The sequence below is a fragment of the Schistocerca gregaria genome, chromosome 7, assembly GCF_023897955.1.
Source record: "Schistocerca gregaria isolate iqSchGreg1 chromosome 7, iqSchGreg1.2, whole genome shotgun sequence".
NCBI lineage: Eukaryota > Metazoa > Arthropoda > Insecta > Orthoptera > Acrididae > Schistocerca > Schistocerca gregaria.
Window position 1 is genome coordinate 366,841,177 of NC_064926.1, and position 26,277 is coordinate 366,867,453.

Consider the following 26,277-nt stretch of genomic DNA (forward strand, 5'->3'; position numbering starts at 1 on the left):
CCAAACCCCCTTCCAAATACAAACATGAATGAATGAAAATAGCCTGTGTTGTCCCATTGAGGGCAAAGGCCTCCTACAAGTAGGGGTAGCTGCTTTTAAACACTCCCGCGGTGAGCTAGTCCGCGTAAAAGGGTACTGCACTTAATGCACACTACACATTGAACTACACTTCATCTCTTAGTTGTACTTCTAGTTCTTTCCAGTCCTTTCTGTTTCTGGCTGTGCAGGCCCACTGTCTTCCTGCTTGTTTCTGAATAAGTCCGACCATTAGCGTCTTGGTCTTCCTGGGAGTCTCTTATCGATATAGGGTCCCATGTGGTAGCTCGTGTTCAGAATAAAGAACACATTGAACGACTAGAGGTAGGATGTTCATATTCAAAGGACAAGTACATTAGTATGTTCTGCAGAAATGATTAGCACTTCAGTCACATCTGGTGAGCACGTGTCCTGTTGCCTTGTAGGCACAGGCTCTGTCATGGACTCTGGTAACTGATTCCACGCATGATGACATTTACGCGTATAACGTGCGAATGGCGTCCTGGGGTCTAGCTGCCCAAGCTGCATTCACCTGGTTCCAAAGTTCATCTGCTGTGTGTGGCGTTGGGTCAGAACACTGTACCGCTCCTTCCACCATATCCAACACATTTTCGATTGATGATAAGTCTGGTGATCTGGTGGGCCAGGGCGAAAGGCTGACTTCCTGAGACACCAAGAAGGCATGTGTTCGTGCAGCAACATGTAGTCGTGCATTGTTCTGCTGTAAATTAGTGTCTGGGGTGTTGTGCAGAAAGGGTATGGCTATAGGTCCCAGGATATCATTCACGTTGGTCACACTAGTCAAAGAGCACTGCACGTGCACCAATTATGATTTATGTTTATATCCTATAGCACCCCACACCATAAGACCTTGAGTTGACACTGTATGTCTTGTGCCAATGCAGTCACTGTGTGATGCTCACCCTATCTACAGCGCATCAAATGCAATTATCATTTTCAAACAAACAGAACCTGTAGTCTTCCTAAAACACTATCTGATGCCATTTCTGTCCCCGATTACGCCGTTCCATACACCATTGCCGCCTAGCATGTTTCTGCACATTCGTCAAAGGTAGGCGGAGAAGTGAACGACGCGTACGTAAGCCGTGCCATAATAAACGGCGACGGACTGTCACGTCTAATAGTGTATGTGTTAAAATGTTGCATTGTTGCCCTAGGAAAAGGAAGACGCAGATCCGTCTTTCAATGCCATTCAGGTGACGTGTTGACCTTCTAAACTACGTTTAGACGTCGTGTGTCGGGTCGAACATCGGGTCTGGGTAGAGAGATAAAACAGGACGGCTAGCGAAATGTGGCGGTATAAATATCAGACTTCAATGCTGGCCAGAGTAAAGTGTGTCTAAACACATAGTGTACCGAACACCTCCTCAGCCGACGACCCATGCATTTGCTAATGTTTACACTACGACATCGGCAAGTCCTACTGAAATGGGCACTTGACTATGGGAATTAGACATTGGTGCAGTAGCAGAGAGTTGCATGGTCTGATTAACCCCAATACGTTCTATATCATGCCGATGGGTGAGCACAAATCCGTCGTCTTCCATGCAACAGCTCCTTGACACCTGTACGGTGTGGCTCGGGGGCGAGGGGGCGGGGGGGGGGGGGGGGGGTACACAAGCTGTGCTCAGAGGAACATTCACGTTGGTATTCATGGGAATAGTGAAGCTCGTGCAATGCACCATGGCGGAAAAGGTGTGTTGTTCACTGGTTGCATAACCACGTACACCCTTCATAACTATCTTGTTCCACGACGGCAGTGGCATTTTTCAGTAAGATAATGCGCCATGTCACAAACTCAGAAGTGTGACAGAGTGGTTTGAGTAACACAGTGGCGAGTACCAATTGATGTGCTACCCCCAAACTTGCCCGATCTGAGCCCAATTGAACACATCTGAAATGTGATTGAACATGGTGTCAGAGTTCATCGACCACCTCCCAGGAATTTTCATATTGGCAGATGTGGTACTGACTCCTCCAGCGTCCTACAAAGACCTCACTGCTTCCATGGCACGACGTGTCGCCGTTGTTATCCGTGCCAAAGGCGTACATATCGGCTGTAAGGCACGTGGTCGTCATGTTCTCGCTGATCAGTATAATCAGATACGTGTCCAGAAGTAGTCAACACTGCATCATAGACAAAGCTATAAAAACAGTAGAGCCGCGCGGGATTAGCCGAGCGGTCTCAGGCGCTGCAGTCAAGGATGTGCGGTTGGTCCCAGCAGGGGTTCCTCCCTCGAGCATGGGTGTGTGTGTGTTTGACCTTAGGATAATTTAGGTTCATTAGTGTGTAAGCTTGGGGACTGATGACCTTGGCAGTTAAGTCCCATGAGACTTCACACACATTTCAACATTTTTTTTTTTCGAAAAACAGTAGAGGTAGGTCCACGAGAAAATGGAAGTCTCAAGACAAAATCAGTAGTAACGCAGGAGAGAATTCGAAAGCTGTGTCCAAAAGAGTGAGTCAGTTCATTGCCAGTTAATGCCAGTTAGCTCTGATGAAGTAAGTATTCCAGAGTAACAAGGGGTATAAACTGAGCTGTATCTTTGGACTGTTTTAATTGCACATATTCATATCAACCGAACAAGATAATTGATATAAGGAAAAACAAACAGTGTAAACAGCAAACGTTTTATTAATGTTCATTCTTCTCCAGTGGTCAACCTAAGCGTGGGTTTGCCCCAGTGCTCTATTACAGTTCTCTCTCTTCATCCCGTAATTGCAGGAGTCTTGCTTATGTTATTCCTTCCAAGATGGCCTTTATCAGCCTTCATGTATTAGAATATGCCTTATCAACGTATTTCTAACTGCAGCGTACTTCAAATAAGGCAGAAGGGATAGATAACATTCCATCAGAATTCCTAAAATCATTGGGGAAAGTAGCAACAAAACGACAATTCACGTTGGAGTGTAGAATATATGAGTCTGGCCGTATATCATCTGACCTTCGGAAAAATATCATCCACCCAATACCGGAGACTTGAAGAGCTGACAAGAGCGAGAATTATCGCACAGTCAGCTTGAAACCTCATTGATCCAAGTTTCTGACAAGAATAAAATTCAGAAGAACCAGAAAGAAAATTGAGGATGTGTTAGAAGACGAACAGTCTCGCTTTACGAAAGGCAAAGACACCAGAGAGGAATTCTGACGTTGCAGTTGATAACAGAAGCGAGACTAGAAAAATAAAGTCTCGTTCACAGGATTTGTCGACCTGGAAAAAGCAACCGAAAATACAAAATCGTACAAGATGTTCGAAATTCTCAGGAAAATAGGCGTAAGCTATAGGAAGACAGGTAGTATGCAACGTGTAGAAGACTCAAGAGGAACTAATAAGAGTGGACGACCATTACAAATGGTGTAAGACAGAGATTTAGTCTTTCGCACCTACTGTTCAATCTGTGCATCGAAAAAGCAATGATCGAAATAAAAGAAAATTTCAGCACCGGAACTGAAATTCAAGTTTGGCTGAAGACATTGCTATCCTGAGTGAAATGAAGAAGAATTATATGATCTGCTGAGTGGAATGAACTGTCTAATTAGTACGGAATACGGACTGAGAGTAAATCGAAGAAAAACGAAAGTAATGAGAAATAATGGAAATGAAAACGGTAAGAAACTTAACATCGGGGTTGATGGTCACAAAGTAGATGAGGATGAGGAATTATGCGACCAAGGCAGCGAAACAACCAACGACGGATGGAGCAAGTAGGACATGAAAAGCAGATTAGCACTGACAAAATGGACATTCCTGGCCAAGTGAAGTCTGCTGGTGTCAAACATAGGCCTTAATTGGACGAAGAAATTTCTGAAAATGTACATTTGGAGCACAGCATTATTGGGAAGGGAAACAAGGACAGTGGGAAAATCGGGAAAGAAGAGAATCGAAGCATCTGAGATGCTTTGCTACAGACAGGTGGACTGTTGAGGAGGATCTGTACGGAATCGGAGAGGAAAGGAATACGTAGAAAACACAGAAAGGCAGGGACATAATGTCAGGACATCTGTTAAGATATCGTGGAATAACTTACATGGTACTACAGGGAGCTGTAGAGGGTAGAAACTGTAGAGGAAGACAGAGATCGGAATAAATATAGCAAACAATTGCAGACACAGGTTGCTAGTGCTACTCCGAGACAAAGAGGTTGCCACAGGAGAGGAATTCGTGGCAGACCGTATGAAACGAGTCAAAAGACTGATGAAACAAAAAAACACAGACAGTTAACAATGACAGCAGAAAATCAGTACTATCTGCGACGAATGTAGTTATTATTCTGTTGGTCTGTCACATAATTCAAGGATTTGAAATATTAAATTCGCATTTGCATGTTTAAAGTAAACTCATCAAAAAAAGTTTTGCATCACCTCCGTTCCGAGAGTTTATGAACCTGTAACGAAAATTGGGACAAAGATGAACATAGACATCATTTCCGACCTTCTTTTTGCTCATGAAAACCACACATTGCATGTTGTACCACCATACAACGAATCCTTCAGAGGTGGTGGTCCAGATAGCTCTACACATCGGTACCTCTAATAACCAATAGCATGGCCTCTTGCATTGATGCATGCCTGTATTTTTCGTGGAATACTATCCAAAAGTTCATCAAGGCACTCTTAGTGCCGATTGTTCCACTCCTCAACGGCGATTCGGCGTAGACCCCTCAGTATTTGGTGGGTCACGTCGTAGATAAGCATAAGCAGCCCTTTTTTTAATTCATACCAGGCAAGTTCGATAGGGTTCATGTCTGGAGAATATGCTGACCACTCTAGTCGGGCGATGTTATCCTGAAGGAAGCCATTCACAACAGGTGCACGACGGGGGCGCGAATTGTCCTCCATGAAGACGAATGCCTCTCCAATATGCTGCCAAAATGGCTCTACTATCGGTCGGAGGATGGCATTCACGTACCGTACAGCCGTTACGGTATCTTCCATGACCACCAGCGGCAAACGTCGCCCCCTTATAATGCCACCCCAAAACAGCAGGGAATCTCCACCTCGCTAAGGCGTTCAGCCTGACCGGGTTACCTACAAACATGTCATCGACGATTGTCTGGTTGAAGGCATAGGCAACACTCATGGGTGAAGAGAACGTGATGCCAATCCTGAGCGGTCCATTTGGCATGTTATTGGGCCCATCTGTACCGCGATGCTTGCGGTCGTGGTTGCAAAGATGGACCTCGCCATGGACATCGGGAGTGAAGTTGCGCATCATGCAGCCTATTGCGCACAGTTTGAGTCGTAACACGAGTTTCTGTGGCTGTACGAAAAACATTCATCAACATGGTGGCGTTTGCTGTCAAGGTTCCTCCGAACCATAGTCCGTAGGTAGCGATGACCCACTGCAGTATTAGCTGTTTGGCGGGCTGGGCGAGGCATGTCATCGACAGTTCCTGTCTCTCTGTATCTCCTCCACCTCCGAACAACATCGCTTTGGTTCACTCCGAGACATCTAGACACTTCACTTGTTGAGAGCCCTTGCTGGCACAAAGTAACATTGCGGACTCGATCGAACAGCAGTATTGACTGTCTAAGCATATTTTAACTACAGACAACACGAGCCGTGTACCTCCTTCCTGGACTAATTACTGGAACTGATCGTCTGTCGGACCCTTTCCGTCTCATAAACTGGTCTGGCTTTTTATATCTTTTTGCCGTTTTAGTGGTATTTCTGAACAGTCAGAGGGACTGTGTCTCTGATATAATATCCGCAGTCAACGTCTATCTTCAGGAGTTCTGGGAACCGGGGTGATGCAAAACTATTTTTGATGTGTGTAGTACTACCAAACCGAATAAATTAGAGCATGGTAGTAGGTTTATTCCTTGAGTAAAATATGTTTTGAGTTAATGGAGTTTCTGAGACTGGCACTGAAGTGGAGTAAACGGTGTTCAGTTCGAATCAATAGAACTATCTCGTACTTTTTTTTTGTTCTTCAGATGCGTGAAATTATCAGTTTCTCAACGCTTACATATACATACATTTTTACAATTTGCAGTATCTTGTATGCTGTCACTGAACACAGAGAGGATAGCGTGAAATCCACTCATTTCTTTAGAACAGCGTTCCATGAATTGCACAGATGAAATAATTTCGTCTGTCTAACAACATCATTTTCGAAAAAAACATTTTTCAGTTGTATACTAAACAAACTTGTTACAGAAAGAATTAAAATTAGCACTATTACCTGTCATGCTGGCTGCTTCATTCTAGGCCATGTCCTGGAAGTGATGTCTCGGATGGCGAGGTGGTGAAATATTACTGCTGCCTATGGCTAAAAAGTACTTTTTCCAGAGCTGCTTAATGAAACACAGTGTTAAGAAAACAGCATACGCTCCTTGAACTGTGCCTTTCACGAAGGGGCCATTTGTTTAAATGTCAGTTGATACTGAGATAACCTTCTTTAAGAAATCCTTTACTTTTAATTCCTCCTTGCTTATTTGCGACAGCTGTACGACTATGTAATTCTGTCTACGTGTTTTCATATTGTTATTATTTTTAAAAATAATGCCGTAGTCTATTCCTAAACTCTCAGGAATCGGCAAATAAATTAGCCATATACTCGTACCTCACATTAATAGCAACAAGAACGGAAAACTTGAAAGTAAATGTTGCATCCAATGACCCATTGTTCCGACTTGTTGATCTTACATATACATATTTTTTAATTCGTAGCTCTGTTTTCAATTTCCTTGGACAAGATTCTTCAGCAGTACTCCAAAGTTAATAGAAATTAGGAACTGATTTCAATGCCTTGTCTACGAGCATAAATCTGTTATGCCAGTTCTGTGATTGAAAGTCGCAATATTTGAGGAATACTTATACAACACATTTTTTATGATACTGTGATGACAAACAACTTCGAAATAAGTGGAAGTAAACATATTTTACGTTAGTACAAATAGTGCAAGGGCCACATGAGGGAAAAGGACAAATTGAGAGCTCTCCCTTACTCGAAGACAATCATGACAATCATTTAATATCTAACGCTATCTTTGTTCGTGAAATAATTACATCGTAAAATGTGTAATGTACTAAAATAGTGAAATATCCAGAGTGTTTTGGTAGTGTATCTACCTGTCTTTACTTCTCGTCTACGCATACAACTAAATGTTTAATTGTTGTTTGTGAATCATGAAGACAATATTCTGAACTATTGATTTCACACAGATGCAGAATAACCAAACTTAGAATTAAAATGCAAGCCCATATTATTATCTAGACGATTTCTCGTAAAGCAGACGATATTAATTCCTTGTTTAACTGTCTTGTGTGTAACAAATGGAGTCGTTTATGCCTGTAGCCTTAAAGCAACAAAAATAACTTATTATGAAGTTTATGATCAGGACTATACTTAATTGGGCCGCGCTGTTAAACAGAAGCATTACTATAGGAAGTGATTACTTAATAACGATTACGAGAAAGCGCCTGGTATGTTGTAGAGTCAATGTGTCAAAGCTCCGTTGTTTTTAAATGGCTTTTGTGAACAAAGTCATTTGTCGAATGAACAAGGTGTGATAAAACACCAGCCAGATATACAAATCATTGTGGGTCGTGTGAAATATACTCTTTGTAGTTTTGCAAACCAAGTTAGGAAGAATAACTTAATCTTTTATTGTTTTATAAACTAAATACATCATAATCAACAAAGAATATGAAATACACTTTTCACATTTCCGTAATATACAATTTACAAGTATCTAACAGTTCACAGTCAGGCCATTATACATCAGTACAAACACATTTTTTAGGAATGAAAGTTATTGACCGTAGCCATTTCTCAGTCCATACCACTGTACCAACAGATTTCACTTTGTAGATAAAGCTTCATACAAAAGGGTTGGGTTATCAGACACATTAGAAGGAAGCCATTTAAGAAAACATTCGGAATTTTTTTTCCACAATTTAACATCGTACTTTCTTGAAAAATTATGTTGGAAGGCACTGATAAAAAATTGTTACAACACCCGCACACATTCACATTCCTCTGCAATCGATTCGTTACCCTGTTTTAACGAGCTAGTTACAAATTCTTGGTCCACGTAGCACCACTACTTCATTGCACACGTACGATGCACATTTAACAAAATATTCGGATCACATATATAAAAAAAATGTTATAGGAGAAGGAATGAGGAGGTTTGCTGCGACTAAACAGCAGTACCGTCTTCATTGTCGTAATGGTAAAGTGTCCTGGAAAGTGGATCTGCACTGATGATGTTCGACTGGAAATGCTGCGCTGCAGGTAGTTTGTATTTTCTGGAACTGCGACCGCCGTTATCCCTGGAGAAAGACGGAGACAACGTGTCCAAGACACTAGGGGATTTCACAAATTCCTCGTGACCCCTGACGCTGGCCCCGTCGGGAGCGTGTCTCACGAAGTTTTCGTTTATTCTCAGTGGTGATGTCAAGCCTTCGTTTATCCTCAGTGGCGACGTCTGGTTAGGCCCTTCGTGGAAGGAATTTATCTGGACTAGGTCGGGGCTCAGGAGGGGAGACGACATGTTGCTCTTCGTCGAATGCCTGCGAACGAGGGTGGGCTTCCTCTCTGGGTAGAATGCGCTGGGGGGAAGTTCCTCGATGGGGGAATTGGAAGAATGGTGCGGAGGGAGGAAGAGTCGTTTCGTCGTCGGCGAGAGGGGGAGACATTTCACAATGGTCGGCATCGTCCCGCTGCGCAAGTTTCTGTTGAGGGAGAGGGCCGCGTTGCCGACCAGAGGCGAACCTGTGGAGAACGCGTCTCCGGGCTTCATGCTGAGGCAGTGAGAAGCCAGGGAGCCTTCCGTTATGCTGTTCCTGTGGACGAGATGAGGGTTTCTGGGGAGGGTGACGAAACCAGTTCGCTGTCCGCCAGCACCACTGTTTGCCTTGTTCAACAATGCTGTGGAAAGACTGGATTGCGAAAGTGAGTGGGGAAGGGTATCAAATAGGTGTGGTGCTTGGTGTGAGAGGGGACTGGTCAGCGGCGACGACGCCACGTTCTGAGGCGAGGTCAACTGCGCGTTCTTAAAAGTCCTGAAAGGGATATTGGCGTTCGGTACGATTTGGCTGGTGCGCGAAGGAAAGGAGAGTAGATCCGGAGGGTATATCTTCCTGGTGGCGGTCTGCACGACGCCCTCGTTCGCGCTGTTTTGAAGGACCGTGCTGTCGCTGTTGCAGCCCGAAGACGTCGAGCTGACCTGCGTGCACTCGCTGCCCGCGACGCTGGGCGCCTGCTTGACGGAAGAGGTATCCAGAAGGGCCGTTTTGGCATCTGAGGTGTCACTGCTCGCCGAGACGATGGCCGCCGCGGCTTCCACGTTGCGAGGCGGCTTCTGAACCGGGTTCACCTTCTTGATGAGCGTCTTCTCCTGTTCCGAGGTGGCGACCGCCTCTTTGGCGGCCTGCTTGCCGTTGCCGCCGGAGTTCTCGCGGCCGTTCTTCTTAGTGGGAACGTCCCCGGTGGCGACGTCGGTGCGGCAGAACCAGCAGAAGATCGCAACGACGATGCAGAGGATGAGCACCGAGCCTACGCCGAGGAGGAGTATCCAGGCGAGCGTCGTGCTGATGCCGGCCAGGGCGCCGCCGGCATACGCCGCCACGACGACGAGCGTCACCGCGCGCTCGTCCAGCCCTCCGGAGCTCTTCGCGACGCAGGTGTACTCGCCGCGGTCCGCGTGGTGCAGGTCGTGCACCGTGAGGTTGAGCCAGCCGCCTCCGGCGCGCAGGGTGTAGCCGCGGCCGTCGGAGCCGCCGCCGGGTCGCCGCGTGTCGTTGGAGACGACGCGGGAGTTGTAGACCCAGTGGACGGCCGGTGGCGGCTCGCCCTCTGCGCGGCACCTCAGCGTGACGTCACCGGTGGCCGCCGCCTCGAGCCGCGCTCCGGCGCTAGGGTAGACGACGCGCGGGGCGCACGCCAGCTGATCGGGCGACAGGTCGCTCCAAAGGCGGCCGCGCAGTGCCTCCGGCTCGCTGCAGGCGGTGGGCGGCGTGTAGAGGTTGCGCTCGCGCGTCCACGCGTGCAGCGCCGCCAGGCCGCAGTCGCAGCGCCAAGGGTTGTTGTGCAGCACCAGGCTCTTGAGGCGGTCGAGCGGCAGCAGCGGCTCCGGCCGCAGGCTCGTCAACCGGTTCGAGTCGAGGCGCAGCGTCTGCAGGTTGGGCACGGCGGAAAAGGGGCGCTGCCCGAGGTGTGTCAGCTGGCAGTGGCTCAGCTCGACCGTCTGCAGGTGCGGCAGGTCGACGAAGACGTGGTCGGCGAGCCGGCGGATGGGGTTGTGGTTGGCGCTGACGACGCGCAGGCGCACGTTGTCGCGGAAGGTGCCCGGCGCGAGGTCGCGGATGCGGTTGCGCGACAGGTCCAGCTCGATGAGGATCTCGAGCCCGCGGAAGGCGTCGCGGTGCAGCTGCGCCACGCCGCAGTCGCGCACGAACAGCTTGTGCAGGTTGACGAGGTGCGCTCGCCGGAAGGCGTCGGCGGGCAGCGCGGCGATGGCGTTGCCCGACAGGTCGAGCGTCTGGATCTCGGGGCTGAGGCCCTGCGGCACGGCGGACAGGCTGCCGTTGCTGCACTCGGCCGTCTTGCGGCCCGAGAACCACTTGCACCTGCAGGGCGGCGCGCACGCCGACCAGTCGCCGTCGGCCGCCAGCGCCAGCGGCAGCAGCGCCAGCAGCAGCGCCGGACGCGCCACCGCTCGCCGCCGCATCCTCACCGCCGCATCACCTCCTCCTGCAACAGGCGGACAGAGCAGGTGAAGTACAGGTCACTCGGAAGACCCGTGTGCAAAGCGAAGCACAGCAAACCAATAACTCGTAGAAGAACGATACCAAAGCTGTAATTCTTCCTAGAAATTCTACTAATTAAGCAACCAGTTTCGACGCTTTGTTAGCTTCATCTTCAAGCGAATGAAATTATTGAAACGGTTCAACTGGTTGCTTCAATAACAAAACTTTTAGGAAGACTTGCGGCTGTTGGTACCTTTTCCCTACGTCTCCCTGATAACCTCAGTCCCGTATCCGCTTCTATAGGGTGGATGTACAAAAACGAATAATCTAATTTACACATGTTTTTTGGGCGACGTAACATAATTTATAACATCAAAAGCCAAGATAACTTGATGTGAAACAGTTTATTTCACGACCAGTTTTGACAATAAGCAGATCTCTTCCTCAGATTCTTATATCCCCAAGAAACATAATTACACATCAGTCTCGTCCACATACTGAGAACATGCTCCAGTTATAGTAATACAGCTTCACACTCGTTTTCCAAATATATAAAACTTGCTACATACAATTTCAATAGCAAATTTAATATATTTGGCAAACTAGTGCGGAGTTGTATTGTTATAAGTGGAGCACGTTCTCAGAAAGCCGACGAAACGGATTTGTAATTATACCTCTGGGATATCTGAGAAACTGAGCATGACAGCTAGCTACTGCAGACAAATGGTTCAAATGGCTCTGAGCACTATGGGACTTAACGTCTGAGGTCATCAGTAGAACTTAGAACTACTGAAACCTAACTAACCTAAGGACATCACACACATCCATGTCCAAGGCAGGATTCGAACCTGCGACCGTAGCGGTCGCGCGGTTCCAGACTGTAGCGCCTAGAACCGCTCGGCCACTCCGGCCGGCTACTATAGACACTGGTCATGAATTGAACTACTTCACATCTAACGATCTTGGCTTCTAATATTGTAAAATAAAAACAAGCCAATGATGTGAAACACTGCAAACCATTTAAGGCTGCACTTCACTGCCACTTACTCATACAAAGTGCATGATTAATTTCAGTACTCATAATGTCCAGAAACCCAGTCTACATGGGATCAGAACTCCACAAGCTTTCAGAGCTTGTTCATGGATACTACCCTGAATGTTTTGGTATGGGAAACCCACGGTCTCCGGCGGCACGCTGCGGGGTTATTGCATTTATTTTGCTTTTTTACACCTATTAGCTTCGTATTTGTAATGCACTAAAATATCTGCAAAACGGTACAAATGTCGAAAGTATGCGCTGTATGTCTGGCTTGTAAAGAAAGTAGTTCCATTGACTCACTGGACTTGCTGTTGACATGAGTAATCTCTACTTTACACTTCGACCTCAAGCTTGCATTCAGTACAGCTCCATTCTGTATCGAGTTCATTTTTTCGGCATTGTTTGTTGTACAGTAGTAAATTCAAATGTTGATTACTGCCGTAACCTTAATATTGAATGTTGCAATCCAGAATCGTGTTATGATATCAATACACTGATTTGTTTGTAGCGCAATTTTAGCTGACAAAGTCCACATTTGGACCGTGAGGGGCGGTATGTGCAATCAATGGCACCTGTGACCCCTGTAAATAATGCAGCCATTGTGATATGTGGCACTGCGAGAATTGTGCCGTTTCAGGATGATTCGGAGGACAATAAAGTATTATCAGAAGCACCATATAATTACTGTAATGGAGCAAGGAATGCCACAGATAGATGACGCAGCGATTGCCGCCGTGAGTCAAAGTAATGTCTCTACAGTCTCGAACAAGTTTCTAAGGACACGTCATTTGAGAGTCGACGTGGAAGTGTCTGCAGAATAAAAACAGCAGGTGGTCACGATGGATATCTACGTACAGCAGCACGCAGGAACCTCAACACAATGCGACACGTCTACGCATCAGTTCAAAGAAATATTGGAGTGCAGGCTTCAACACAAACGATACTAAATAGGCCCCCCACAAACAGTGATTACGTGTCGGAAGACCTCTCAAGGCTACACCTAGATCAGATTCTGAGAGGGGCTCTTGTCGTATGGACACGAAACCACTGTTTTGAGGACAAGGAACAGTGGGACACAAGTCTCTTTACTGATGAGACCTGTATCAGTCTCCTCCCGGACAATACTGATATTCATATGTGAAGGCAATGTGGAAACCATTTAGGTCCTAATTGTCCATGGACTGCCACACTTACGGCAGTCCAGTCATCTACTGGGGTGGAATCGTGTGTGGTCGCACGGCACCGTTTGTACGAATACATGGGAGGATGCATGAACGCATTGTGGCTCCATTTGGTGAACATATTGGACTAGGGTTCATGCCGATGCCCCATCGTTACTATTATCTGAGGATCTTCCTGGTTGAACACAGAATCAGTCAAACAGAACGGCCCCCATATTCTCCAGATCTCAGCTGCATTGAGAACTCATGGGCCATGCTAGAATGAATGGTTTTCAGTCGGCCTATCCCACCACAAGCCTTACAACGCATCACAGAGGCCGCTTTGCAGGAATGCGACAATGGCTCAGTGGGTTCTGTAGCCAGTTTGATAAGGAGTATGCTTACTCACATTTTTAAAGTGTCACCAGTTACGAGGGGGACTTCTGGTTCATAAACAGTGTGATTTGCAAGATGACAGTGAAATGAAACTGTAGTGTTAGCATTGGAATATTTTCCATCTAACTGTTTCAATTTTTTGTGTTTATTAAGTGGAAGTGTTTATATTCATTAATTTTGTTTTATTATAACCACCTAAAAAACACAATCAGATTAATTTCTTGCTATGTCCAGTATTCGCAATAAAATAATAGGTAACATTTCTTTTGACCATGGTACGTTAACAGTAATACACAGCAGCATTGGTAGGTTTACTGCTGAAGGGTTGGACGATATGCAGCTGACGTATGTGTTCACTTAATGCAATGGTAGAGTGACACGACGATGTTGTGTTGATTTGTTCCCGCATCGACGGAGCCACATCGCAGTAACTCTGCATCTGCGTGGATATTGAATTAGGTTAGGTTAGTGTTGTTTAACGTCCCATCGACAACGAGGTCATTAGAGACGGAGCGCAAGCTCGGGTTAGGGAAGGATGGGGAAGGAAATCGGCCGTGCCTTTTCAAAGGAACCATCCCGCCATTTGCCTGAAACGATTTAGGGAAATCACGGAAAACCTAAATCAGGATGGCTGGAGACGGGATTGAACCGTCGTCCTCCCGAATGCGAGTCCAGTGTGCTAACCACTGCGCCACCTCGCTCGGTGATATTGCATTACTGCGTGTTATATGTTGCGAAAACCATGGGTATTGCATATTACAGGCTTCTTCACTGTTGTGGAGGTATTTTCACTGAAGCAGGGGCTATTGCGGTAACAAACCGAATAAACCATAACTGCGTTATTACTCTGCAAGGAGCCGCCGGAGACCGTTGGTCCCTCACACCAAAATCGTCAGAACGTATCCCGGAACAACGTCTGAAGGTTTGTCGGTGGCGTTGAGGTTCACACCGTACATCGTCTCGATAAAATATTTACATGCACGGGCAACCACCTGCATTATCCATTCCACTTTACCAAGTACTGAAAATCACGTAAAGTTACCCAAAATCTTCTTTACTGTCTACACCACACACGAAGATCAAGCTTCCTTAGTTTCGGCTGGTACGTGCGTTGACCATATCGGTTGTGGTGCAAAAGATACTTTTCGCATACTGTTTACACGACTGCATTAGTGTGTGTGTGTGTGTGTGTGTGTGTGTGTGTGTGTGTGTGTGTGTGAGAGAGAGAGAGAGAGAGAGAGAGAGACAGACAGACAGACAGACAGACAGAGACTACGGCCAATAACTGTCGTGACGGATTTTATCACAAGTTTGATATTTAGTGCGATGCACTAAGAAAGGTATGATACGCTGTACCACGTGGAAAACTAATATCGGCTGGTGAGTTGACAAATAAACATGCAGCACGACAGATCTGTCACCTCAAGGAGATATGAAGATAATACTATGTTACGACTCTAGACCGAAAAATTGGCTCAATTGTACTTGGAAGGGAGTGCACAAGTTTCTTGACATATGCCGCATTGAGGATGTTGGGCAGTCTGCATTGATATACCTACAGATCGCGCAACTTCATTCACGCTGCGATCATAGGTAAGTGTACACACGACATCTTGTTTCTGACACTACGTCACGTGTCAACATTGACCAGTCATGATTCCATTAAGCCGACTGGCACGCGCACACTATTTCTCTGTCATGACTTACATCATAGGTGAAGGGGCACTTGAGGGCTTGGAGTGAGTGAGAGAGAAAAACTACGATCTTCTTTCCAGCTCTTAAATCACCAGCAGTAGCTGCAGTGATAGGAGTACGGAAAATTTGTGTCCTGGAAATGGACAACACAGAACACGAGCCATTCATACTCATTGTACTGCTAAGAGCTAACGCGGCTCCCAAAGGTTTTTTTAGAAGATTTTAATAGATTCTTAAAAAATAACATATTTTATTATGTATCTAAGCTATGGATGCTTAAAACGTGAAATTGTATGTTATTAAACTGAGTCCGAAAATAGTTTCGGTTCGAATTTTGATGTCCCACGTAGGGAAAGCGGTACCAATATTGATAACAACTAACACATGTGGGTATGAGTAGCCAAAAGGGCTTGATGCGTAGTGGTTGATTACTGTGGGATGAGGTCAGAAAAAACTGATTTTGAAGAGAAAGAAAACATCTAAACTGTATAATTTTTATGAATTTATTAACAGACAAATTTGGAAGATTGAAGGCTCCATTATCAGTGCTCTGAAAATAAAAAAAAACGTGAAGTTTAATCTATAAGGAAGACACTGGCAAAAATCCCAGGTTTCAAAGCAAATTTGATCCATCCTGTACCCATGTTTCGAACAAGTGATGTGTAAAACATCCAGCATATTGCTTGTATAAAAAAGAAAAGTAAATATCATCACCATATACATAATAGATATCTGTAATTACACGACTGTGAGGAGGGACACCACGCTAGTTCATTGCGTGCGTACCTTTGCTTATATAATGTGTACGAGAGAATGGGGTAGCCTCTGGCGCCGCTATAAAAAGGAAAGGACATAACAGCGCTTGTGACAGAGTGCTCGGATTCCGGTCGCGCGCAACACCCGGGAACACAGGTACTAGAGATGTTATTTGCTCCGTTTCATGTACTTGAAATATTTCGAGGTGACTCGCTCTTGATCCCGGCTGACACCGGAGCTTTTTGCATATTTAGTTTGCGCAGTTGTGGCTTGGCGGCGCCGAAGCGTGACGCCCATCTCGGCTTTTGCATAACAAAAAGCTCGCTCGAACGGCGACGCGCCTTCCTTTGCCAGCAGCCGCCGCCGACAAAACACAGCCACCTGGCGGCGCGCGATCAAACGCAAGCCCCCAAGGCCCGCGGGCCATCCATCACGCCGAAGCGACCGAACACAGCACGCGCCCTAAATCAGGATTCCTCCCCTCCACTCGTTCGCTCTGTGGCCTCACCACGCGTTATATTTTCGCTCCTCGAAACAATCCGTTAGTACCCTTTTTCCTGACCTGTCTGACGAAGAAGAACTCTCGAATGACACATACTCTCGAGCAATTTATACTCAACGATTTATTTGACTCTCTGCCGTGCGATGGACTGTGACTGGCCCCACTGCACTATTTGTAGACGGCACTCTTTAATTCACGCACATCAAACTCGGCACGTCCCAGTACTTTTGCAACAGCCATTAAAAGATCAAACACTATTATTATATCGCCATTGCTTTCAGCAGAACAGACATGTTTGTCCGCTGTTGTTCCATCATAACTGGGATGGTTCATTACAGTAAAATGTATGCAAAGCTAACAAATGTACGTAATGATATGAACATCATTTGTGCTGAAAATTTACAACACAATTACAATTAGATTTCTTGGCTATGTTGGAACAGACGCAATTTACCTACCGATGTTATACGCAATTTTTTAAAACTTTACTTTTCTTGTCCGCCACAATTTATGTCCAAGGGCAGTAAAGATAATGACTCCATGGAAACAAAGTAAATACACAAAGAAGTTGGGTTTAGTCACATTGGACAGGAAAGTTTAGACCTGTACGAATAAATAGCATGAATAGTTCTGAGCGCTATGGGACTTAACATCTGAGGTCATCATTCCCCTAGAGCTTAGAACTACTTAAACCTAACTAACCTAAGGACGTCACACACATTCATGCCCGAGGCAGGATTCGAACCTGCGACAGTAGCCGTCACGCGGTTCCAGACTGTAGCGCCTAGAACCGTTCGGCCACTCCCGCCAGCTGTAACCAGTACAGTGTCCACAACACACAGAGCTCTCACGATACTTGCAAATAATCTCTGGACGAGGAGCGCCTCTGGGACAAAGGCGTGCAGCCCCTAGGCTGGAACGCTAAGCTGGTCGGCAACTTATGGGTTTAAATGCGACAGTCAATTGAAAACGATACAAATATGGAAAAAATAAATAAACTATGTATTATTTTAAAAGTGATAGCCATAACTGTTAAAACAGTTATCGCAGCATGCAAATCGACGGCTACGTCTGTCTTGAGCGCTCCAAAAACATAGATATGCCACTGGGAGAGGTAGCGACTGTACGGAGAATTTGTGTTTCCGAGCGAAATTCCTGCAGCGTACTCCAAACAACCTTGGTAACATGTGGGCCCCCTACATTCGAGACCATCAATTTGCTTCAGATCAAGATGTGCACAGCTGGTGCCCACGATTCATAGGCAAAGGTAAACATTTTTCCATGAAGGCATTGACTCTCTTGTCTCACAGTGGGCTAAATGTACAAGTATTAAGAGTTACGGTGATTATTTCTTAAATAACAAACACTTTACTTTAATGTTCCATCTGTTTCCTTTTCATTTGATTGCCCCTTGTGAATTAGTTCCAGTGGGTGTTTGCGGAGACGTGGTAACTACATCGAAAAACAATGTTTTGTGTCTGTGTCGCACTGAAATGTAGTGCAGCATTCAGTAAAAGTTACTTGTACTGTCATAATAATATGTATATTTTTAACCTCCCCCAGTAGGAAGGCTGTAGTAAGGCCTGATTGTATTACTGACGTGAAAAACCCGTCCTTACATTTTCGGAAATCGTGTGTTACAAGCTAAGTGTGTCCGAATATTACCTGCTGTTCAAGAGTGACATGACAGAAAGGCATGTTGGGCACTTCAGTTGTATCTGCAGATTTCGCTGTGAAGGAAGGCAAAAAGTCTGTAATGCTCAGCATATTAAAATATCTCTGACTAATTGGTGAATACTTTCCTTCAGATTTGACGGGTTGTGGAAGTGATTAGGGGCTCCGACATTTTGTGTATGTGTCTGTGTGTGTGTGTGTGTGTGTGTGTGTGTGTCGGCGGATTTGGGAGAGAGGGAAGGAAGATTCCAGCTATCAGTGTGCGCCTATGGGTGCGTGCCGCGGAATCCAACGCTGGCAGCGGATTGCTGCGTTCGCGCTTCGCCAGACTTAATTGACGTGCGGTGGCGGCGGCGCCGTGCTGTCTCCTAGCAACGCGTGCTGGGCTCACGCAGCTAAGAGGCGCTGCCAGTGAGCGGCCAAGGGGCCTCGACCGCGCGTATTCGTTTACACGCAGGGGCGCTGAGCAACCCTTGTAACGTTGCCGGGCGGAGAGAGGTCACCCAGGGGGAACTTGGCAGCCGCAAAAGAGGCTGACATACGCCTCTCTTCCACCACCAGTTTCAAGCCCACATAATTGCAAGAATTATTGGTTATACTGAATTAGCACGACGAACTGGTTTTATCTGTTGCAACTGCTCACACGAAATCGATAAAGAGGATTCACTATTTTAAACACGGCAGCTGGCAGAACCTGAAAAAAAAATTTGCAATAAATGATGTACACACACAATCGGATGCGTAAAGGTTATTGTAATAGGACTTGACCCGGCTTCAGTGCCTCTGGGGTTATCCTCTTCAGAATGAATAAAGACACGTAACTTTCATTTCGTAAAAATTATAAGTATACATTGTCAGCTAAAACGCTCAGGTCTGATAGCAGAAATCTTAGATTAAGTTCTCCGTGAAATTACAATAAATTGCACGTTTGGATATTCTGGCTGTTTTTCATTGAAGACGAAATCTATTATTTCTCCTTCTTGACTTGAGCGCTTAGGATCAGAACATATGCTAATAATTTTAACATAACGTTGGTTATGCGAGTTTATTCCTCCTCAAAAACCTATCCCTATTGGTTTTCAGACCAGGTGAAGGCTTATTACAATAAACTTCGTGAACCGGTTGGATGCATACCTCATTTCTTGGAAGATTTAAAGTATTTATAAACATGTAACTCTTTCAGTTTATTATTTTCTCCTAATACGCCAGCCCATGTGAGTGATGTGAGTGAAAGCTACTGGAAAAGATTGGCGCAGATGACAGGAAGCATAGACAACCCGAAGCACAAGTGATTCGCCCGTTTTATCTTTTAATGATGCTCATCTCGAGGCCACGTAAAATGGAAACACAGTGACTATTTCCATACATTTCTCACCTAACTTTTATTTTTCCAATTGCCTTTATTTCTAACGCTCTCTTCATAGCTCCGAAAAATAAATTCGGCTCTGTTTCACTTATTTCACCTTCGTCCACTTAATAGTTCTCTTTCTTTGTCATCTCCTGAAAAACCCTTTCAAATATCTGATCATATATAGTTTTGTGTCTTCTGTTACACTTACTTTCCTCATATCTTTGTTGATACTTCTCACTCTGCCTCACTGCCTCTTGAAATGTTATAATCACGGTTGAAATTACTTTTAACGAGTCCACAATCTTATAACACGGTCAAATAAACTATTTTGTCTTATTTTCGTAACAAGGACCGTTTTCGTTTCACATTTTTCATTACAAGGTTGGCAAAATAAAACTCACTCAGAAAATATTTACGATAACACTCGCGAGGGACTGACCCTTGCTAAAGAACTTCACGGTTTTCATTCGCTATAGACCCCGTATTCCGCCACTTAGCCATTAAATTTTGCATCTCAGACTTTTTATTAGTCTTCTGAATGGTTTGATGCGGCCCGCCGGAAATTCCTCTCCTGTGGAAAGCTCTTCATATCAGAGTACACTAGATCTCTGAGTCCTCAATTATTTGTTGGATGTATTCCAATCTCTGTCTTCATCTACGGCTTTTGCCCTCTGCCGCTACTGCTAGATCCATGGAAGTCATTCCTCATGTCTTAACAGATGCATTTGTAATATCATCCTGTCCCTTCTCCTGGTCATAGGTATTCCTTTCCTCTATGATTCTGCGCAGAATCTCCTCATTCCTTACCTTAAGAGTCCACCTAATTTTCAACATTCATCCGTAGCACCTCATCTCAAATAGTTCTCTTCTGTTCCGGTTTTCCCACACTCCATGTTTCACTACCACACAATGCTGTGCTCCAAACGAACGTTCTCAGAAATTTCTTCCTCAAATCAGGGACTATGTTTGATACTAGTAGACTTCTGTTGGCCAGGAGCACCCGTTTGTGCCATTGCTAGTCTGCTTTTGATGTCCTCCTTGCTCCGTCCGTCATTGGTTATTGTGCTGCATTAACATCATCTGCTGCGTGTCCATCAATCCTGATGTTAAGTTTCTCACTATTCTCATTTTTGCTACTTCTCATTACTTCCGCTATCTCCCATTGAATCTCAATCCATATTCTGTACTCATTAAACTGTTCATTCCATTCGGCATATCATGTAATTCATCTTCGCTTCCACTCACGATAGCAATGTCATCGATGAATTACTGACATCCGTTCACCTTGAACTACAATTACACTTCTGAACTTTTCTTTATTTCCACCATTGCTTCTTCGACGTACAGATTGAATAGCAGGGGCGAAAGACAATATCCCTGTCTTACACCGTTTTTAATCCGAGCACTTCGTTCTTGGTCATCCACTCTTATTAATCCCTCTTGACTCTTGTATGTATTGTATGTTACCCGTCTCTTCCTATAGATTACCACTATCTTTTCAGAATTTCGAACATCTTGTACCATTTTACGTTGTACAACGTTTTTTCCATGTCGACGAGTCCTATGAAAGTGTTTTGATTTTTCTTTAGCCTTGCTTACATTATCAACCGCAACGTCAGAATTGCCTCTCTGGTGCCTTTACCTTTCCTAAAGCCAAACTGATCGTCATCTAACACATCCTCAATTTTCTTTCCCATTCTTCTACATATTATTTTTGTCAGCAACTAGCATGCATGAGCCCTCAAGATAATTGTGCATCATTCGCATACTTGTCAGCTCTTGTAGTCTTCGAAATTGTGTGGGTTATGTTTTTACGAAAATCAGCTGGTATGTCCCAAGATTCACACAATTTGCACACCAACGTGAATAGTCGTTTTGTTGCCACCTCCTCAATGATTTTAGAAATTCTGATGGAATGTTATAAGTCCGTTCAGCCCTCTTAAATTCTGACTCTAATATTGGATCCGACGTTTCTGCTAACTTTACACCAGTTTCTTCTACACCCTCTTAGAGGCTTCAATGTACTGTTTACCTATCCGCTCTCCTCTACATTTAACGGTGGAATTCCCGTTGCACTCTCAATTTTACCACCCTTTCTTTTAATTTCACCGAACGTTTGTTTGACTTTCCCATATGCTGAGTCAATCCTTCCGACAATCATTTCCATTTAGATTTCTCCACATTTTTCATGCAGTTTTTTTCTTCTTTGCTTCCCCCCACTTCATATTATTTCCTTACTCAGCGACTTGTATTTCTGTATTGCTTGATTTCCCTGAACAGTTTTGTACTTCCATCTTTCATCGATCAACTGAAGTATTTCTTCTTTTACCCATGGTTTCTTGGCAGTTATGTTCTTTTTACGTATGTGATTGCCCTTTTCAGAGAAGTCCATTCCTGTTCAACTGTACTGCCTACTGAGCTCAAAAATGGCTCAAATGGCTCTGAGCACTATGGGACTTAACATCTGTGGGCATCAGTCCCCTAGAACTTAGAACTACTTAAACCTAACTAACCTAAGGACATCACACACATCCATGCCCGAGGCAGGATTCGAACCTGCGACCGTAGCAGACGCGCGGTTCCGGACTGAGCGCCTTAACCGCGAGACCACCGCGGCCGGCCCTGCTGAGCTATTTGAACATCAAGCGTAACTCGTCATTCTCAGTACTTCAGTATCCCACTTCCTCGCGCATTGAATTTTCCTGGCTAAACTCTTAAACTTCAATCTACTCTTCATCACAAGTACATTGTGATCTGAATCTATATCTGCTCCTGGGTACGCCTCACAATCCTGTAGCTAAAATCTGAATCTCGGTCCGACCACGATGTAATCTAACTGAAATCTTCCGGTATCACATGGCCTTTTCCAAGCAGACCCCTGCCTTTTTTTGGTTCTTGAACAGAGTACTCTTATTACTAGCTGAAATTCATTAAAGAACTCAAATTAGTCTTTGTTCTCTCTCATTCCATGTCCTACGCCCACATTCTCTGTAACTTTTCCTTCTACTCCCTCCCGTAACACTGCATTCCAGTCCACCATGAATATCAGATTTTCATCTCCCATTACGTAATGTACTACCTATTCAATATCCCCATACACTTTCTCCCTCTCTTCAGCTTGCGACGTCGGCATGTATACATGAACTTTCGTTGCCGGTGTTGGTTCGCAGTCGATTCTGATACGAATAACTCTGCCGCTGAACTTTTCGCAATAACACACTCTCTACCTTACATCATTATTTATAACGAATCCTACTCCCATTATACAATTTTCTGCTGCTATTGATATTACTCTGTACTCACCTGACCATAAATCCTTGTCTTCGTTTCGTTTCACTTCTGTGGCGTCTACTGTATTTAGATTGAGCCTCTGCATTTTCCGTTTCACATTTTCTAACTTCCCTACCACGATCAAGCTTCTGAAATTCTACGCCTCCACTCGTAGAACGTTATCCTTTTATTGATTAATCAGTTTTTTTCTCGTGGTCACCTTCTCATTAGCAATCCCCACCCGGAGCTCCGAATGGTTTCCCACTCCAATTACAAGCCAGTGCCCTGAAGTTCTATCCGCTCCTCCGTCCTCTTTGACAAAACACTTACAGTCCTAAATTCGTCCACAGTCAATTCCGCAGACGTTTTCCACCAATTGTGCTTCGCATAACAATCTGTTTTATCGCGAGTAACATTTCACGTTTCTTTCAATTGGTCACTAAGCACGTCTCTTGCTCCCACCCACTCTTAATGACCAAGCGAAGTACTCGGACCCGAGCAAGCGGAAGATCCTCTAATACAGACTAGTGACAGCGACCGACTGGTGCACCGAAATCACGGTTTCCAGTATTTTATGTGACGGGTGGTTCTCCCGTTCATCAACAAGGGGCACCTCCACGTCAGTCTTACAAATATTTTTCGTGCCATTTTTTATTTTTTCACCCTATATTTTCTATCTTAATTCATCTGCTCTGCTCCCGTTCGTATACTTATAGTTTTTATGAGCTCCATTTCTGATTTCAATTTTACCTCAAGCGGATGTTTATACGTATCCTTTGACATTAATACTTGTTGGTTTTTAATGTTGCATTACAGTGCGTGATAGCGTTATCGACGTAGTTCTGTTATGGGAAAACTTTTTCTTTGTTATGATGATCTCTATTCAGTTACATTTTAGTTCTTTCCCTCTTATTACCTACTCTGTCTAGTGCAACATATGCGACTACGAATATACATATTTTCCCGAAATGTCAGTCTCCAATGTTCTCCTCCGAATTCAAAAAAAAAAAAAAAAAAAAAAAAAAAAAAATTCACGTTCACCTAGGTAGGGAGACGTGATCACTGTAGTAAAACCAGAGAAATCAGTTTTCGTTTTTCCCGCACGCAATTAGAGGGTGGAAAAGCAGAGAAATAGCGTGAAAGTGGTTCGATGAATCGCCTGCCCGGCACTTGAGAGTTACATGGTAATTATATACATGTAGATACAGATAATTGCACTGCTTTTACAATCGCATTATTTGCCTGTGGCTGCTGTGATAATCGGCTACATAGTGAATACGTGAACTGATGAACATTCCAGGAAAATAACGACATCACGATAGACTTCACCATCGGCACACAACATCTTGCTTCACATTTCTTTCAGCTTCGAAAGTGTACGTAACTCGAAAATATGCTCAATATTCGACCACCCTCATTCACTATTAACTAGCTGTCTGACGTGACGTGTGCGTCATTATTATTTTATCAACGGTTCAAGACATCGATTGGCAGCTAGGAAACCTCTCCTCAATAACTGCAGTATGCCATTTGATATCCAGTTAATATTGATACAACTATGGCTCATTTCGTTTTCTTTCGTTCAATCGTACCTAAAATCCTTTAAACTCTTGATTTACCTGTGTAAGTAAAAGAAAGTGAAACTTTCAGCAAACTTCTTGAAGCCTTGTGATTCACATTTGACATGTGATCCCACAAATTGGTAACATCAAGGTAGGAGTTTAAGAGAAATGGTTGTTGTCGCAATTACCTTGAGAGGCCTTGTTAAGAGCATAACTCTGAAGTGAGAGAAGATGAAAATGAAGCAGTTTTCTCGGACAAAAACGGAACAGAAAATTACGTGAAAAACAAAATGTTCGATTGCCTGGAGCGAACAGTTCTCTGTCAATAGCAATAAAATATCAAAAATATGTTATGGACGTCGTAGAGACACAAGAACTTGGATTTTGATATATCTGTGAAAGCAGGTCTGTGGTTCGGACTGATATGCTGTCTAAGATAATCAGTTTGTAAAGTCGTCAAACCGCATTGGTCTAGTTTCAATAACTACGAGGTGTTGAAAATATTTTCGAACATTAGAACATGGTGAAATAAAGAGAATAAGTCTCACGAATCAGGTCATGAAATTGAAACAGAAAATAGAACGTTTAACTAGCTTGTACTGCAATATAATAGGACGCCGAAACATAGTTACCAACTATTAGTTACAGTTAAGAACATGTGTCATGTGAATTAAACGCGAAGACAAATACGGCTTTCATCGTGCATCTTATATTCATCATTAGCATGCATGTTGTTGTTACATTCTGCTAGCCAGAAAGAACTGTAGTAACCACAAACGGCTACAACATTTAAATAGAATCAGATTTAGGCTCATATGAAATTAATCTTCACAGCGTATACAAGACCATCTTAATCACTTGACTGTAAAGACCTTAAAACAACACGATCACCTTACTGTAGTGACCTTAGAACAACAAGATGAACTATGTGCCTTAAACTGATGTGAATACCGACTGAATATTTCTGGAGTCCCTGCAAATAAACTATGGAACTTCTCTACACGATTTCTTCAACTGAGAAGCTCTTACGTTTATCAAAACAAAGCAGCAACCTGTACTACACCATGCGCAACACAGAGGATTACTGTTATCCCTAAACAAGAAGATAATCCATCATTTCACTAAGACAAAAGCCTTTCTTCCGAATCTTCATGAGGAACAGAGAGGATGCGTTCTCCGACTGTCCCATTTCGATGTGTAACTATCCACTGTAGTTCTTCATTCATCATCGGAAGACTTCGAAATTGAAATCCAGTTGAAGTATTTAACGAAACGATTGGCGAAGAAAGCTTGACGCGTAATTTCGCGCGGATTAACCGATAGTATTCCACAATAAATCACGGCATCAATCGTTCAAACTGCTTTAGAAGAGACACGCAATGATAGGTTATGTATTTTACATCTAAAACTACCTCTATGTACACATTCGCAGCCCAGAGGGAGAGGGAATTTCTGTCGTAAATTGTGTAAATTTCTCTATGATTGGACGTGTACTTAGAATACATATCGACTGATCATGCTCGATCTACAGGTGCTACAACGAAGCATCCAGATAACTATTCGTAATTCCAAAGCCAGGATGATTAATGTGCTTAGGTCTTATTTCTTACTGTCCGTGTGATCAGAAAATACGCGATTTTGAGCTCCATGCGAATACTTTGTTCTCCAAAGTTTTGAGAAATTTTGACCACCGTTAGTTAATTTACGTTTACTGCTACTTTTTTTCTACAAGCGGTTACTTGACACTTGTCGACATGTATTTTGGCCTCAAACTGCTATGCGACGGCGTTAGAAAATTAATTTATGCGTAAAAGTGCTAGTACACAACCCTTTGTTATCACAACTGTTCGCTTGATCATCATATTTGGTCGTATTTCTGTTTCGAAATTACCTCTCTCCCAAGAGTGATAGTCGAATTAGCCACTGGACGGCGTGGAACATTGATACTGCTCGACACGTACTTTCAGCGAAACCCTAAAATATGTTCGGAATTTATGTGGAGGGTTACCCGTGAAGGGCAAAATTTCGACTTCGAAACTCACGTCTCTCACCCCAAATCTCTTGTGGTCTCAGGGTATAGACAGTGGTTGGATATAGGATAGTCGTCAGCGAGC

At 44.2% G+C, this 26,277-nt stretch overlaps 1 protein-coding gene across 2 annotated transcripts in view; it reads right to left on the reverse strand.

Moving 5' to 3' along the window:
• Positions 1-7,647: 7,647 nt before the first annotated feature.
• The window catches only part of LOC126281750 (uncharacterized), a 453,514-nt gene continuing 434,884 nt past the window's right edge, over positions 7,648-26,277 (reverse strand). The window contains exon 2 of one of the 2 annotated variants that reach the window (XM_049980937.1): positions 7,648-10,762. In XM_049980937.1, the coding sequence (XP_049836894.1) occupies positions 8,208-10,762 (2,555 nt within the window). In that variant the 3' untranslated portion in view covers positions 7,648-8,207. The remainder of the gene's footprint in view (positions 10,763-26,277) is intronic. The other variant, XM_049980938.1, reaches the window with a different exon arrangement.